Source organism: Vanessa tameamea, chromosome 18 (genome assembly GCF_037043105.1).
Source record: "Vanessa tameamea isolate UH-Manoa-2023 chromosome 18, ilVanTame1 primary haplotype, whole genome shotgun sequence".
Lineage (NCBI taxonomy): Eukaryota > Metazoa > Arthropoda > Insecta > Lepidoptera > Nymphalidae > Vanessa > Vanessa tameamea.
In genome coordinates, this window is record NC_087326.1 from 9,026,212 (window position 1) to 9,044,369 (window position 18,158).

At 32.7% G+C, this 18,158-nt stretch overlaps 1 protein-coding gene across 9 annotated transcripts in view; it reads right to left on the reverse strand.

Annotated features, from left to right (window-relative positions):
* Trpm (Transient receptor potential cation channel, subfamily M) overlaps positions 1-18,158 on the reverse strand; it is a 265,036-nt gene that overhangs the window by 204,760 nt on the left and 42,118 nt on the right. Inside the window, exon 1 of one of the 9 annotated variants that reach the window (XM_064217805.1) lies at positions 6,339-6,555. The exons of the other annotated variants lie outside the window; for them this stretch is intronic. Coding sequence (XP_064073875.1) covers positions 6,339-6,434 — 96 coding nt within the window. The 5' untranslated portion in view covers positions 6,435-6,555. Of the gene's footprint in view, positions 1-6,338; positions 6,556-18,158 lie in introns of those variants that run through there. 9 annotated transcript variants of the gene reach the window in all.

The following is an 18,158-nucleotide window of genomic DNA, read 5'->3' on the forward strand; positions in this document are numbered from 1 at the left end:
GCTGACACGCTACCGCGTGTAGATTCACAAATTTATTGCCATAATTAAAGTTATAGAAAATTTAATGGTAGAATCTTTTTACCTTTCCTCAAAAAGTAAAAACTTATACCCTCATCAATATAAAATACATTATAAAAACAATCTATTACTTAAAAGTTAGTATTAAATTTGCTTATTCACTATTTGCAATGTAAAGCCATATGTTTGACTAACTGCACCTCACTTGTCTTCAAACTAAAATAATATTCAACAAGTAAAGCAGAAAATCCTTCACCCTCACCTACATTGCCAATTTACACTAATGTGTCCAGTTATATCGTTGAAAAGCATATTGCTTCGATATCATGACACACTACACGTCAAAAATGCTAAAGTCAAACGAAAATACAAACAAATTTAACACCTATTACATCACATTAAGCACGTTTATCGTATGCACGTTGCAAACATAGGATCTTTTTCATCGAAGAACATCAACAGGGCTGTCGACTATGGAAAATTTTACATGATCAATTTAGCTGCAATCGTAAAATCAGTAATAAAAAACGCACTAGGAAAAATCTGATTCGTTCAAGGCGAATTATAAAATGTATATTTTACACGCGATAACAGTTACTAGCGATTCTTTTTATAGATGATTTAAATCGTTGAGTCGAATATATATTTATATTAAAACTCTTTATCCTTATATTTTAGACTATTTACATATCCAACTTCACATGGGAAATAATATATACTAATATTATAAATGCGAAAGTATCTCTGTCTGTTACCCCATCACACCTAAACCACAGAACCGATTTATATGAAATTTGGTAGGGAAATTGAGTCCCGGGTATACATAGGCTACTTTTTTCAATTGACCCCTCGAGGCAGATTGGGGCCTTTGTGTGCGATAGGTAGATTTATAAATTTCGTGCGTATTATATACAATAATTATTAGATGTACATTTATATATATGCTTGTTGGTTCTTCTTGGTAGAATATGAACAAACAATCCGAACCGGTGGTAACTTCACATCCAATTCGAAACTGCTTGTAAGAGTCCTTGGATAAAGTATATATATTTTGATTAATGTTCTTAAACTTCCGATTTATATAACTATATTAAAAAAAAAACATTAAGATTCCACATCATAAAATATATTTGATCTTCATTAGCGGTCAAGTTCTATCCACAACGCATTTTTATTCTGCGTAAAATTTATAAAATAAAAGGAATACCGTCTTAACAATACATAGATCTCTTACGCTATACGACTTTTTAACTTATTTATATGTTTTCATCTTCATTTAAACTATTTTTATACATTCTTTCAATCGTCTTACAAAATAATAAAATACTTTACTGAGTGGAGTCGAATGAAGCAATATTTTTATTTAAATACCAATATTTTTACAATATTTTATTCGATATGACTAAATCATGTTATGCAATCAAATTTAATCAAGATATAAGAGTCAGTACTACGGCTATGTTCTGTATCATATTTTATATAAAAATGACCATAATCATTAGTGGCCATCTGCCTTAAAAACGAGGGTTAGCTTTAGCGGATGTTTAGTTAAACATATATTTCTCTCTTTCTGTGTTCATTGAATTAACGTATGAAAGACAAAGACACCGGCATAGTTTGATTAATCAATCCCTAAATGACATTTATACGTGAAGACGTAAGTAATTAACAAATAGTCTTAACTCTCGTGAAGTGTGACGTCATTCCAACGTCACTTGGCACAGTCAACGCTTGTATGTTTGAGTAACTACATGCACAAAACTAGTCTAGTTCAGACCCTTTATTAAAATTGTTATATATTTTATGATTGTTATTTATCCAACTAACTCTTAGCGGCTTTTATCATTATTTTATACTAATACAAAGCTGCCACCTGATTCTGCTTTAAAGTATATACTACGGAACAAAGCCTGTTTATAAGAAATTCTTGTGAGCTTTATTGCTTTACCTTTCTTCAATTAAAGTTGATGGTTAATGTATACAATATAAGGCTAATTAAAATGTAAAACAATATATAAAATGTACATACTAGGCATTCATACAAATATGCAAAATTCTTAGATATTTAAATTTAAGTGCCATTTAGCAGAATCCCACTAGTGTTATAATCCTCAACGTCTTATAAAAATGGTGGTGAGCGGCAATGTGAGACGGGACGCGACGGTCGGACGGTAGCCAGTTTATATAAGCCATTTACATGGAAGCTATTCCAGCGATTTGATTAGTGAGGGCAGCTAGAATAAAATATGTTTCTTTGTAACGAGTCGATTAAAGTTATCGATTCTGTTCGAACTAACTTTAAATGTTCCGAAAAAACGATCGTAAAATGTCAGAAAATTATATGTACTACAACTTGAATATAAAATTGCAATAAATAATCACATCCAAGAACGTTTAAACGGAAGTTGCTTGTTAACATTGCAAGTGAGAAAAGGCCATATAACTGTGATCTGTTGAGAAGAAATATCAAATCTGATTCTATTTCGATTACCATATTTTATTTTCTAAATGCTGTATGAACTCATATTACTTTGTAGACACTAGTTCATACCAGAATAGCGAAAACAATATAACCTTTAGCTGTTTTAAGGCGAACATAATAAATTAAACACACAAAATCACAGACACCGCGGTATTACTTATGTACATAATTGTCGCCAGTGACGTCAATGCCTTCATAAATCAGAGATTATTTAAAAATCCTGAGCATATATCTTGTAACAAGGGTCCCGTACAATAAAACAATAATTTAAGCAGACCAATGTTACCGACTTTGAATATTTCATTGTTTTAATAAAGCGGAAGTATACAATATTATAATAAAACTATAGCCTACAAATATTTTAGCACTTATAATAAATGTCTGAAAACCAGCCATTCGTTAAGTCTCAGCAAGAAAGGTGTACTGTAATTTAAATTAGTACATTCAAAATTACTAATTGACTTTAATTATAATTCAATTTTTTTTCTAGCGTCTTCGAAGTAAAGTGCAGTGGTGTAAAATAAAGTGTTGTGCAATTTGTGACTAAACTAATAAGAGAAGGCCGTTACACCAAAATAATGGTTGATAGAATTATTACTTATTGTATATTGTAAATTAACTACTACGTATGGGTAGAATAAAATGAAGGGTTTAAATAAAATGAATGTATCGCAATATACAACTGCATTGGTTTACGCGACGCACACCAGTGAAGCTATCAGTCAGCTGATTTTTTTTTTATAAATATTGGACAACATCACATACATTACTCTGATCCTAATGTAAGTAGCTAAATTCATATTCAATACTTAATTAGATTGACAAAAAAAAAGACCCGCTGAGTTTCTTTCGCCGGTTCTTCTCAGGTCAGGGTGTTTCCTTTTCCGAACCGGTGGTAGTGTTTATTTTGACTATCAATAAGTAAGTATAACGCTTCTATATTGAATAAAGGAATTTGAGTTTGAGTTTGAGTTTGAAAATCGGTGTACAGACTACTCGACCATGGAGGTCGTCAATTGTGCCATCATCTTCAACAAACATCGTCACATTTCAGACAATTAACACAAACCCCTAATTAATTATCTTAAACCTTCGTCGTGAATCTCTTCATCCATTGTTGAAAACCGTATAAAATCAGTATGGAATTTAAAGCGTTGAGACAGACAAATAGACGCTACTGGGGGACTTTGTTTAAAAATATATAGTGATCATCTTGTAAATTTAGAAATAACTATGATATAGCGTTAGTTTATCTGAAGATAAAACTATAATGTATATTTCTAGATTAACCCTCCAAAAATTTTAGTATGTAACTTATTTTTCATGTGGCTACGGAACCCTAAATCTTCAGCTTATAGAGGATCATATTGCATTACGCATGTATCAAGACACAACAAATAGGTGTTAAGTGCGTATACCTTTATGACAGAATGACATTAATGTGATATTGTTTCATAGTTTTTGTTCTCTTTTCTAACAAAGACTAAATATAGTACGGGCGAAGAATCTACTTACGTAACGGAGCTCCTGTATACATAATACATTTTAACAATCAATCTATACAATAATGTCATATAATTAATAATTATAAAATATGTCATTAAAAAAAAATCCCAGCTGAGTTTCATTCGCCGGTTCTTCTCAGGTCCGAAGAGTTTGTCTCCGAACCGTTGGTGGATTTTTGACACACACATATTGAATAAAGATTTTTGACTTTAGCTAGTTTTCGCGGTTTCGTCCGCATTGACGTAGGAGTATTTACAAAAAACTAGAATATGTTCTTCCGTCGTGTTCAAACTTGCTTCTAAAATTCATCAAATAGATTTAGTCGTGAAAGCGTAACAGACAGACAGTGTAGTTTTCGCATTTATAATATAAATATAGATTATTAATTATTCAGTCTGTACTAAAAAAAATTGATATATAATTTTATATTTTGCTTTTAGGTCTAGAAAAAAAAAAAACTGGAATATTCCATATACAAATCCTTGTAGTCAAAAATGAAGAATGACTACATAAATTCAAATAGACCAGATGGTTCAAATTGAAAGTCGATATTGAAAGCAAAGTTTTCTATTTATCAAAAGCCATTTGCTCATAGCATAAGACAGAGTTTAATACGATTGTTTGCATAAACTTGCAACAAAGTAACACCGGTGTCGGAACCACGAACTTTTATAATAAAACTCAAGTTCCGCTTCCCGTCACGGGCGCGGACTTCAATTATTGTTTAAAGCCAAATAACTTCCGACAGCGCTGAAAGTTAAAATATAAGTGACTCTTTGTAATGATGAGTTAAAACGGTTTTTTTTAATATTTTGACGGACGAACAAATGGGGAGTAATTGACCATGGTCCAATATTAACCATTCCTTATAAAACCAATACGCCAACAACCTTGGTAACAAAGTCCCTGACTAAGTATGTTGTGTTCCTTGCACATTAATTATTCATTACTCACTATTCGAACCGCAATACAATTAAACTGAGTACTGTTGTTTGGCGGTACATACGTGAGACAAAATCCTAGGTAACAAATCTTGGATTTTGTAAGGGGGGGAGGTCAAAAAAATCACTCACTTCTCTTTCGTAAGTGACGCCAACAGTATTGCAGTACCTATATCTACATTTTATTTATTTAATATATAGGCAGTCAGACAAGAAAGTGTCAATTGTTGGTGACACTCCCCAAAAACATTGGCACCAAGAAATAGTAACAATTCATTACTATTATACGGTACAAGAAACGGTGAGTGGGGTCACCCACTACGCAACGGTCTGGGTTGATATCAACCAATCCAAACCGTTGCGCAGAACACTACCACTTATTATTACAATGCTTTTCTAGTCCTTGACTATCGATGGCTCTGAGGTCGATAGCTCTACTATAAAGACAGCATCCATCTTGGTACTAAGTCTGAACGCTTGGATCTTTCAAATTTAAAAGCGGTTTTCATCAATAAACAGAGAGATTCAAGAGGTAGGTTTTTATGTATAAAACATTGATATTAGTTTAGTGAAAAGACGAGAATTTTAACTTTCCTAGTCGGACAAAAACTATAATTTTTCTTTTCATGTTTGTTTTCAATATAAAGGTTGTTTATAGACCCTTATTGTACTCGGGTGACGTCGAGACGAGTAGCCAGTTCGAATATAAAAATAAAAAATAAAAGAACGAAATTTATAGCAATTGTATTTAATGGTACTGTACACTATTACATTTATAAATAGTCAACACTAATTACGGCTTATTTCAAGGACGTGTCGTGTATCGAGCAGTAAAATCGTTCGTTTTGCTTGACAAAGATTTGTTTCCGCAATTCCATCATTAATAATAAATAATTAATTACTTGCTGTTACCGTATCATGAAATACTCATTAATCTATCATCTACGTAAAAGACCAAGAATTATATAACTCTTTATTGAAAAATTAATAAATTGCTGCGATGTCGATAATAATTTACTATAGAATTTGATTTGAATCAATAGTACTGTCATTAAGTCGTATGTAAAAGTTCGTTCGGATGAGTTACACAAATTAACCAATCCTTTTATTGCCTGCATCAGCAGTAACTTTATTGTTCACACAAGGGAAATCTACAGAAAACACCCTGATGATTTTGGTGGAATTTTGCCCAGTAAATACCCCTTACCTGGATGATGTCGTGATCAGAGAAGAATAATTTCGTCTTATTCTCAAATGTTGCGGCACATTGATAGTGCAAGTAAATATTTCTGACAACACCAATTTCCATGGGCGATAGTGATTACTTACTATTTAATGTCTCAAACCCTCGGCTGCCTGTCTGTTATAAATAAAAATAAGTAAATTCTTACCTTTTTTACAATGTTTTTGATCGTCTTTTGCGTATACGCAGATGTAAATAGTATGGTGTGGACCGGTGCCTCCGTGGGTATACCGAGGGAGGTCATCTTTGAACTCGAACACTTGAACTAACAGTTGTCTCTAAATATTGAAACTCACTAAATCTTAGTCACTTCTGTTATTTCCATCGTAACTTTTGCCATTGTCTAAATTATGTTTGAAATATTTGACTACTTGAATCCGAAACGCGAACTAAAATGTATTTTGAGTTGGAACGTATTTGTACATACGTAATTATATATTAGTATATAATATATAGGTTTATATTTTTTTATTATTATAAAATAAAATGTTTTGGTAATAAATTAGTTTAAGATTACATAATATTTATTATTACAAATTAACAAGCAAAGAAGTCTTCACGATTTAATCAGAATTAAATTAATATTAATTATAAGTCTATTATCAAAATAAGTGTTTACGTTTTATCAAAAGCCTAGAAATGCTGTTAAAAAGTTTCAAAATTTTATAGATTTTTTATGAATTATTCTGTACCAACTTAATATTTTAATTGTCTTTTATTAGTGATGAGTAGTTATTAGTGATGGCATTTAAAAAAATACTAAGAATTAATCCGATATTGTCAGGTCATACTGTTAATATATTCTGTATTCGCAGACATTTCGAATTGTAAATCTTATAGAAAAGAAAAAAAAAAAGATATGACACGAAAAAAAATTTAAAATATGTTTTAGTTATGTTGAATATAAAATGCGGTGTTGAAATTAAATAAAATAATTTGAAAGACTCTGAAAGTTTTCTTTGAAATGAACATACGAAAGAAAGATAATTTCTATATTTCTATTATAAAAGTATTTACTATGTCAGTTATAAAATGCGACTAAACGGTTGTGTGGCGCGCGTGCAGCGATGGACGAAATTGGATTTTTACAACACAACCGGTCCTTTGTTCGTGTTATATGTTTTCAAAACAAATATTCTATACGACTTTCTCTTTCACGAGAAGCTTCATCTCAATCGAGTGAACGATAAATGCATAGAATACAAACATAATACCTATTAATACAACTATACGTCTAAGATTTTGTTTATCTAGAGTGTCGCCTACAAAGAACTGAAACAAACGAGTCAACTTTATTGTTTTGGTGTGCGTGAGAGCTACGCTTGACAGTCGCAAAACTTCATACCAATTTAGCAGTGTGCGTGTAGCACATTGGGCCAAGGGTTGGCCATTACTTTTATCCACGAGTTCTTAGCTGTGTAAATCAGTGTAATTTTTGTGTCAATTTAATTTGTTATTTAATTTAACGCTGCATATGGTTTATATTTACAATATTTTTTTAATTATTGTTATTATTTTAGCTTAATATTATTATTTCAACATCTTTCAATTTCACATCAACGGCCAGTAATAGAATTCCCCGGCTGAGGAATTCAATTTGAGCTATTAGGAGGCAAGGTTGGCGAAGTTTTACTTTTATATTGATTTTTTATATATATACATATCGGCTAGTCCTCTTTAAATGTATTTATTACTCGTTACCCGTGACTTCGCTCGTGCTTTAGGGATTGATCGTTTGGTTTTAGGTATAAAGAACTAGCATATGTCCTTCCTTGAGGTTCAAGATTGTTTCACATACCGAATTTCATCAAATTCGAATTTGTGGTATGGCCGTAAAAGATTAATAGACTAACATATAGGTCATGTGATGGTAAGTGGTCGTAGCGCTATAAGAACTGTTAACCATCTGCTACTAATCTCGGCAACCAAGAGTGTCGAGTCTCTTGTGTCTGTAATAGCACTGTTTCAAACATCCTTTAAAACTATGTTCCAATAGTAATTATTTTTAGATACTTCTAAAAATAAGGGAAAAGTGTGAAGAACGAACATTGCTTGCCTAAAGTTCTACAACCAAGTCTTTTGTGAACTATTGTAAAAGAAATATATAAAAAAGTCTGACTAGATTCTCACAATTTATTACCTACTAGCTGTGCCCGCGACGTCGTGCGCGTTTGAATTTAACAAAAAAAGTTATTGCTGTAGCCTAAGTTAGTCCTTATTAAATCAGCTTTCTGCCAGTGAAAGTCCCGTCAAAATCGGTTCAGCCGTTCCAGAGATTAGCCGGAAGAAACAGAAAAACAGAGACTCCAATTTTATTATATGTATAGATTCTACAGGTAAATATAATTTTAATGTACTTTACAGTTTGGTAGCTTGAACGAGCGCATTAAAGTATATGATATGTTAGATGTTTGTCGACATTGACAACGGGCCGTTTGTCGTATCTAACATTAAAAATACATTTAATATCAAATAAAAGATAAAATGAAAATCTTACTAAATTTAATTAATAAAGTGTCGCCAGATATTTTAAACACTTGGATTTGTTGAATGTTTAATTGAATTAAAGTAATCTATTTTTATTCTAATTACAAAATTGGTTCGTATAGTATTACACGCTTTTTTTTACTAATAGTACGTTTTTATATTGCTATTTTTGAAGAAAAAAAAAATCGTATCGAAATATAGATCATTGATTTTTCTAATTTAGATTTATAGCAAAACTATGTTGCGATATTTAATTAGGTTTGAATAAGATACATTTATATATTATATATAAATATGATATTTTTTGCAATTATTAGGGTATTCATTTTTGTTCAATTTCTAAATTTTCGTTCATTATTTGTGGAAATTATGTATAAAGGTATTTTATTATATAAACATTACACATTACTTTTTATGGGAATATATTTTAACTACAATTACACTACAATATTAGTAACGCCTTAAAACCAACTAAAATTGTCGAATTCGAAGCGAGATAATATTATATACACTATTCGCACTGTACAAATATATATTAGAGAAATTTTCCACGAGCACTTTCAACTAGAAATTGTAACATTAAGCGCGTAATGCGTAGGAGCATCGTGTCATACTGACTTTATTTAATAAACACCTCGACGTAAACGATGTAGCCTTGAAGTGGAGTGCTTACTTTATTAATATTTGACATTTATGACATGTCAACATGATATGACATTGTTGATAATTATAATAGTGTTAACGTTTTTTTTCTTCTTTTGTCTTATAATAAAATATGGGTTAGAAGCCTATTACGTCATTATAGATATATTTCTGACAATTTTTTTTAACGTTTCAGTTAAAGTGATGAACAACGCTCTCGCTTTCTGACTAATAGTACATCGGTTTAGTATTTATATTCAGTTTTTAATAAACAATAACATAGAACATTAATAAGGCCCTAATATCAGTAAGTTTTGTAACGGATGTCGCTTTTTTAAGGTATATGTAGACATTGGCACTTATAGAAATAATAATCATTCCGAATACGCCACCAACCTTGGGAGCTGTGTCCCTTATGTCTGTAGTAAAACTGGCTCATTCATCCCTTCGAACCGAAACAACAATACTAATTGCTGTTTGGCGAACGAATCTTGACAAGAATCGAAAAAAATATACATAATCTTTGAAACTTTATTTTAATTTGAACATGGTGATTGCCTGCTATTTTGTCTTTTTAATTGTTAGTCATGCTTAAAATCTCGTTTATAAACTTAAATTATAAGCGTAAAATCTGCGCTATAAAATGACCTCATTTCTGTATTTAATACTTGTAATAATTATTACTTATACCTAACTCCTAAAACAAATTGAACAAAGGCATCGGTTTAACGAAGACAAATGATTACTGGTTAGCTAGCTCTGCAGATTCTAGGTCTTGGAAACAATGCGGTACAATAGATCCACTTTGTTTTCGGGTGCGGCAAAATGAACGCATAACGAAACGTAAAGTAAATGTTCCACAGTTGTGTTGAAGTACAAAGTAGTCACTATATGTATATACAAATACACATCATCCTCCTGCCCTTATCCCAATTTTACTTGGAGTCGGCGCAGCATGTCTTCTTCCTCCATACTTCTCTGTCGGAAGTCAGCCCACAAGTCACATTCTTTCTAACCATATCGTCTTTCACACAATCCATCCATCGTTTCTTGGGTCGTCCCCTACCTCTATATCCATGCACATCCATTATCAAAACCTTTCTCACAACATGGTCCTCTTTCCTCCGTATGACATGCCCAAACCATGACAGCCTGTTTCCAGATCTCGCTTACCCTTAGCAGCACGGACAGTATATACAAATGCACATTTGGAAGATTTTCGCGAGAAACATGGCCCCTGGGGGGCTCTTCCTTTTATACACTGGGGCCCGAAAAGGCTTAAGCTACCATGTGTCTTTTATCGCCGAGCACTACATTACTATATACACAGATGTTTACACCTTTAAGACACATGCGATCAATAATTACATATATATTTATATCTCGTTGAAATGCTGACGGATACGTGGATTGCGTAGATTGAAGTGGTTAATTTGTTTACAAACATGCCATTGTCAGAACTATAATACTTTATGATGTCGATGACCTGCTAGCCATGGAATCAAATATGTTATGTATCTTACATGTGTAAAGATTGGATTAATACAACCCTACAACACACACAACAGTAACCCGTTCGAATACAAGAATACAACATAGTTTAGCTGGATAATTAGTAACAGGATACAGGTGATACCTTCACTTTGTTGAAAAGCATGTACATGGTAAAACGGCTTAAAGTTAATTAAGGTCAGATATTGTATGCACAATATTGCTCATGAAACTCAGAATTATGAGCAATTAACTTACTGACTATTCTTCCGCAATGCCTCGTGGACAATTTGGTTACAAAAGAACACACCCTTTTTGAATACACCACTCGAAATGTCCGTGATGACGTAATATAGTACGATCAAATCAAATCATCATCATTAATAAATATAAACAGTACTTTGTTATTATATCAGAGATGAAAAGGTTCTATCAAGTTTAGGTTAGTTTATGAGATGGGAGAACGAGGAATCGGGTGAAACATTTTCTTAGTTGACATTAATAAACTATGGCGTACCTACAGCACTTTCAATAACTATAAATAAATTGTAAATTGATCCATATATAGAGCCGAGATGGCCCAGTGGTTAGAACGCGTGCATCTTAACCGATGATTTCGGGTTCAAACCCAGGCAGGCACCATTGAATTTTCATGTGCTTAATTTGTGTTTATAATTCATCTCGTGCTCGGCGGTGAAGGAAAACATCGTGAGGAAACCTGCATGTGTCTAATTTCAACGAAATTCTGCCACATATGTATTCCACCAACCCGCATTGGAGCAGCGTGGTGGAATATGCTCCATACCTTCTCCTCAACGGGAGAGGAGGCCTTAGCCCAGCAGTGGGAAATTTACAGGCTGATTATGATCCATATAAGCACTTTCGAATCGTCGCGTTACAGGATTAAATTTTATGAAAATTTCACAGCGTTACGTAATCGTGATTAAAGAAAATGCAATCTATTTTTTATGGAAATCTGATACTAGAAACTCCAAATTTACTTAACATCTCATAAATATATATATGATATGTATTAACCAATTACTTTGAATATAATATTTTAATCAATTAATGAAAAAAATAAAATATGCCACGGCTACTCATAAAAAACTTAAAGTCAATAATTAAATTTAATTGAAAATAAACTATTAGGTTAATTATTATATAATTTTTAATATAAATGGAATTTCTAAATAGACTTATTAAAATCCTCATCTGTTTCCATTTCACGAAACGCGTGATCATCAAACATTTAATATTAAATACTGAACGCCACTACAAAGTCACATCGTTCGCCAGAGGCTTGATAAGTTAAGTCCTGTGCAAATAAGAGCTCAACAATCAAGCAATTTGTTTAATCAAGAAACCAGCGTTGTGTGTTTACGGTAAACGTACTGTGCCCATTACTTTTGTCATTTAGGGATTTTTTTTATTAAAATATTTATATTAACGAGGTACCTACTTATACATGTATATGTATATTTCTCGTCTTTAATATTATTTTATTATAAAACACACACACCCTTTTACTGTACATTGCACTCATATGCTAACACTATATCATAATATTTTAACACTAGCAACCCGACACGGCTTTGCACGAATGTACTTTATTAATGAAGAAAACGATATGCTATAAATATAATTCGTCTCCTATCAGAAATAATATGAATTTCTACCAGTGATTTTTTTTTAGAATTGGATCAGTAATTTTGAGATTACAGACCCCCCCCCCCCCCCAACATACAAACGAACAAAGTTTACCTCTTTATGATATTAGTATAGATAATACTATTAAACTCTCTTGAAACGGAAGAGGATTGCTTTTTATCCACTACATGCTATGCTATGCTAATAAACTCCAGATGTATAATTCAGTAACGATACCGTATCAAAACACAAAAAGGTTTCCATGTGCAATAAGAACCACTACTCGTATTTTCAACTGAATGTAAAATAGGTCACAAGCATACAGTGGAATATCAACAAAGCTTTTAAGCTCGTTAACTTTTCAACATAACTTTAAATTCAAATACGAACAGAAACAAAAGTTTCTTCATAATCTTTACTACTGACCGTGATCTAAGGAGTTTATAAAAGGCTATTGTAGTAGTAATAGTAACTACGTAATCATAAGTCATGATAAAAGGTCAATTGCGCTGCTGCCTGAAATTAAAAACATAAAAAGACACTCAAAACAATACAAAGTATACAAAGAGCCACGAAAAACAGTTGCAGACCTTTTTTATGGTGTAGGTAGGCGGACGGGCGAATGGACTACCTGATAGCCATGGCCATTAACAATTCTTTACATTGCCAATGCGTCAAGAAACTTGGGATCTAAGACGTTATGTCCTTGTGTCTGTAGGTTCACTGGCTCACACCGGAACCCTACGATAGAAAGTATTGCTGTGTAGCGTTAGAATATATGATGACTGAACGGGCCAAATTTGAGTGAATGAAATACCCAAACGGGCTTGCAATAAAACCACCAAGTTTATTTAAGAGGAAAAAGACGCTATATTGTATGAGAGCAATGAGATCATTATTTAAAGCAAATCAAAACTGTATTCACTGAAACTGCAAAACAGATAATCTACATGATGTCAATAATAATGTCCTATTCAACGAATTCTGGTCACGGCGACCAATCTCCGAAGGATCAATTACGGATGAGCATTATACGACAAAATAAATACTCAATACAATTTCAGCCACCGTGGTCTACTCGATGGAGACTTGCCAACTGCGCAGGATGTTGGTGATTATAGTGCACACATGTCTATATGTGGTGCAGTTTTTTTTTTATATAAATAAATAAATAGTAATAAACAGTTTGACGCAATGCAATGATATCAGTCATCGGATATTTACAATCATCATAAATTGTATTTGTGTAAACAGACTTCGTTTAAATTATAAGCTGAGTCCACCCAAACTTTAATAATTCTTGAAGTAAAAATGAGTTCAATCCAACGGCTAGCTTCGTATGCATAATAAAGTAAACGTCAAAATATATCGTAAAATTATTAAGAAAACACTGGCAGTTTTCTGAGAAAACAGTACAAAGGACATATTAAAATCGTAAAATATATATGTAACGACTTGATAAATAGATAGTCAAAACCTATATCGAAAGAACTGACGTGTTGGTCAGTGATTCGTCAGGTTGACTGTCTAGTCATATTTTCAAATAGATGGCTCTAAAATCGATTGAAATATTACGGGTTAAAAAAAAACGTTATTGCGTTCGTCTGGAATAACACGATACGATATAAAAAGGTCTGCCTTTAATAAAGTAAGTACCTTCTAGTGGTAGAATACTACTAAAGGATTCTTTTTTATTTCATTACAATAGTATTATATTTGTATAAGGAAGCACTAGATGACATTTCCATTTATTTGTCATTTATTTTACAAAGGTACCAAAACCGGTCACTACTTTGTGTGTTCGCCTTCAGCTATACACATTTATCTATAAGATATACAAACCACTTATTGAACTTGATCTAGATCTAATTCACCATTCGATTTGGAAAGTATTGCTTTCGGCAGTAAAATAACTGGTGTTACAAACACAGACAACCCTGGACAAAACTGTAACACCATTGGAATTTTATCTATCTATGCAGTAAAAGAACACTGCATAAAAACTGGTATGTACTTTTTCTGTATTTTTGAAACGAAGTTATTTTACACGTTTTTCAGTGGAATGAACTGGCAGAAATCGTCACGTAAGGGTATAGCGTTGTGCGCTCTCTAGGCGACCTTTCCCTCCGTCTACTTTATAAATAGTTTTATAAAAAATATTTAAACATATTTGTTGTTATTGTTTTAATTCACACCACGTTCTTATAACAAATTTAATTCTTGCGATTTAATTAATCTCAAACGCTGTTAATATATTGAACTGTGTCTGTTATTCAGTACCCACAGCAGCTTTGTTCCATCCTGGTGTGCCACGACTCGGTTTTTTTACTTCCATTTATCACACACACATTTGTGTGTAAATTAATCATTTATTCATTGCAATATTTAGTATTATTGTGTCCTGATTTGAAAGGTAAGTGATCAGTTTAACTAGCAATAAGAGAAGATAGAAAATATCCTCCACGCTTAGTTTCCAGCCTAATGTTTATCTTGTAGTCTCTAATCAATCCGCAATTCGTGACCGATCCCTCTCCAACTTTTGCCGGAATAAGACCCATGTGGCAAAGTATTCACGAGCTGCCAGGCGTATGTCTAAAACGTCAAACGTCATAAAATCGATAAATTTATATTTTGTCTTTGACTCGTGTTTAATTTCATATTAAACTTTCCTCCTTAACCGTACCTTCAACTAAATTGCTTTCAAATGGATTAATAACAGTGGAATAAATAAGGAAGTAATTAAGTAAACTTCAATTTATTTTTTTTTTGATGTTCAAATAACCTCTGACTTTTAAATCAATCAAGCAATGGAGAAATATGCTGACATTAACTCCAAGCATTCTTAATAAATGAAGACTTTTCCCATCAGTGGGACGGTTGTACTCTGTTATGTTCACTCATTTTTTACTCAAAATAGTTTCAAATTAAATATCATAATTATTATAATTTATTATACACAGGGCACTTGATAAGAGGAGACGACAAATGGAGCAAAGGAGTGACACAGTGGTGCCCCAGAGAAGGCAAGAGGAAGAGGTAGACCGCAGAAAAGTTGGGATGACGACATCAGACAAGTGGCAGGAGTCATGTAGAACAGAGTGGCTCAAGAAAGGGAGGAATGGAAATGGTTGGAGGAGGCGTTTGCCGACTGGCAAACAGATCTACAAGTGATAACCAAGAAACAGACATTAGTTTAAATTTTTATTTAAGTAAGAATTAGTGTTCGTTTTTTTTTAAGTTCAAATTATTGTAACCTATTAAGAGATCTGAATAAAATGCTATTATTGTTATTATACAATAATTTATATTAATTTAATTTATCATATAATTTACTGGTACGGCTTTTTGGAAGCCAGTCTTGGTAAGTACCAACCAGTCATCACATTCGACCACGAAACTGCAATATTTAGTATTATTGTGTCCTGATTTGAAAGGTAAGTGATCAATTTAACTACAGGCACAGGGCATAACATCTTTTGTACCGAGTGGTGGCGCGTCGTTGATGTAACGGATGGTTATATATATATACACGTCTATATATATATATAGACGTGTAATTGAAATACTTGGATTTAATATAAAGATCGCATCGTCCCTGATGGTTGTAACTATTTAAGTTCAATCGTCCGGAAAATCGGAATTACTTTTCAACGGGGAAAAGCTGCTATCAATCTCTCCATTTTCTCCACTCAGCCATTATTTGTAATCTATTAATCCCTTGCAAGCCTGAACGGTTTGTACACTTCATTACATTCTCCAATTTTCGGAAAAACTTAAAAAAAAAGTAAAATTCTAATTAAGTTTACTTTTTTTTTTTAATTTATATGTACAATTGTCACCTCCTCGATCAGAATAAGCCATTTGATTATTTGTTGAAAATAGATTTAAAAGTAACAATATAAAAATTGTGAGGAATAAAGAAAATTCGTCACAGACGGAGTGGCGTTTGCAGGGGCCCGATTTTACCATCAAGTTAGTTCATCGCAATCGAATCGTAATCATTGACGTTCAGATGTTTTCCTAGTCTACAAACGCAATGATGATCCAGTTTCGGTTCAGTCTAAGCTATACATACATATGTATACAGAAAAAATGAAGGAGTGTCAACTAAGCTAGTACAGCCACATCCTGAGACGTAACGATGACAATCCCATCAAAAAAGCCTTAAATATCACAGACCGACCGCGGAGAAAAGCACAACCGCCCGCAACCTGGTGGTCAAACATTCAAAGAGGGCCGGAAAGAGAATCTGAGTAAACAGAAAACCCAGAACAGAGCTCTCTGGTGCAGACGTACAAGGAGACTCGACTCCAGCTGAATTGGGAAGACGGTTTAGACAAAGAACTTCAAATATGTATAAAAACTGCAGGCGGTATAACGCGGCGGCAATAATATTATATGTCGTGATTATAATTATAAACAATATCATTGGCTTATCAATAATACTGGGAGTCATATGGCAATACTTGTACCGGCACACGTTTCTCATACAGTAATATGATACTGTTGCTATATGGATTTGTTTGGCCATGAAACTAGTGATTATGTTATATTGTTTACCCGCTGAGTTTCTTTCGCCGGTTGTTGGCAGGATAGGGTATTTTCTTTAAAAATATGTTTAGGTAAACTGTTTTAACTATTTTTTCCACTTAAAATGTTGCACACATATTTAATACCGGTGACAATACAAAATTAATACGAATATATGTGATGTAGACTGGTTCAAAGTTATTTTATTTTAATATTATTAACACGCTTTTATTAATTTTACCTGTATGAATCTATGTAACGGAATCTTTCAACGTGGTTGTCATTGGTATGACCGATGACAATACAATAATTTAATAACTTTGCTCTAGAATCTTGACCAGTATTACAAATAAAAAAAATAAACAATAAGGCAAGAAATAAGGAGGTATAACAGGTTGCCTACGCACCGTTCGCTTAGTGTCGGTAAATGTTATGGTTTTTTATTTTTTATTTTGATTTACAATTATTTGGCGTTACATGCATACTCAAAATTTTCACGTGATAAAATTTATAATTAAGATAAGACATTGCAGAAAATATGCAGGACCTTAAATTGAAAAAAATAAATACTCGGTAGATCTAAATAATCGTAATTGATGGCGTTTGTAAAACTCATAAAAATTAAAAACATAGATTTCGTTAGTTACATAAAAAAACTTTTCACACACGGGTAGTAGAGAGAGCGACGAAGGGGGCACGACGGTATACGAGAACGTCATGCCATGAGCCGGTCTTGTTCCGAAGTACGCCAATTGATTATTAACATCAAAAACAATAATAAACAAAAATATATTATCTTCCTATATATAATAGCGTAAGCCGATTTTTGCCCAGGGATTATGGGACGATAGCTGCATATAAGATATTAGTTATGGTCTTATTTTGAAGAACTCCAGCCGTGAATGTGCAGAAAATTAAAAAGGAATCTTGATTGTAATTTACTAAATTGTTGCGATTTAACAAAGAATTAATTTTAGAGAGCGGAAAAAAGTTACTGGCCGGGTAGAGAGCGGCGCTATGGTCTTCAGTTTACAATGAAATTAAATCAAAACAAAACCATGTCATAGGTTATAGGTTTCGAAATTTGTAAAAATCTTTTGAATAAACGCGAAGTTTCAAATGCGACCCATTAGTACATTATTAACGCTACTGTAAAATTCCACAGTTG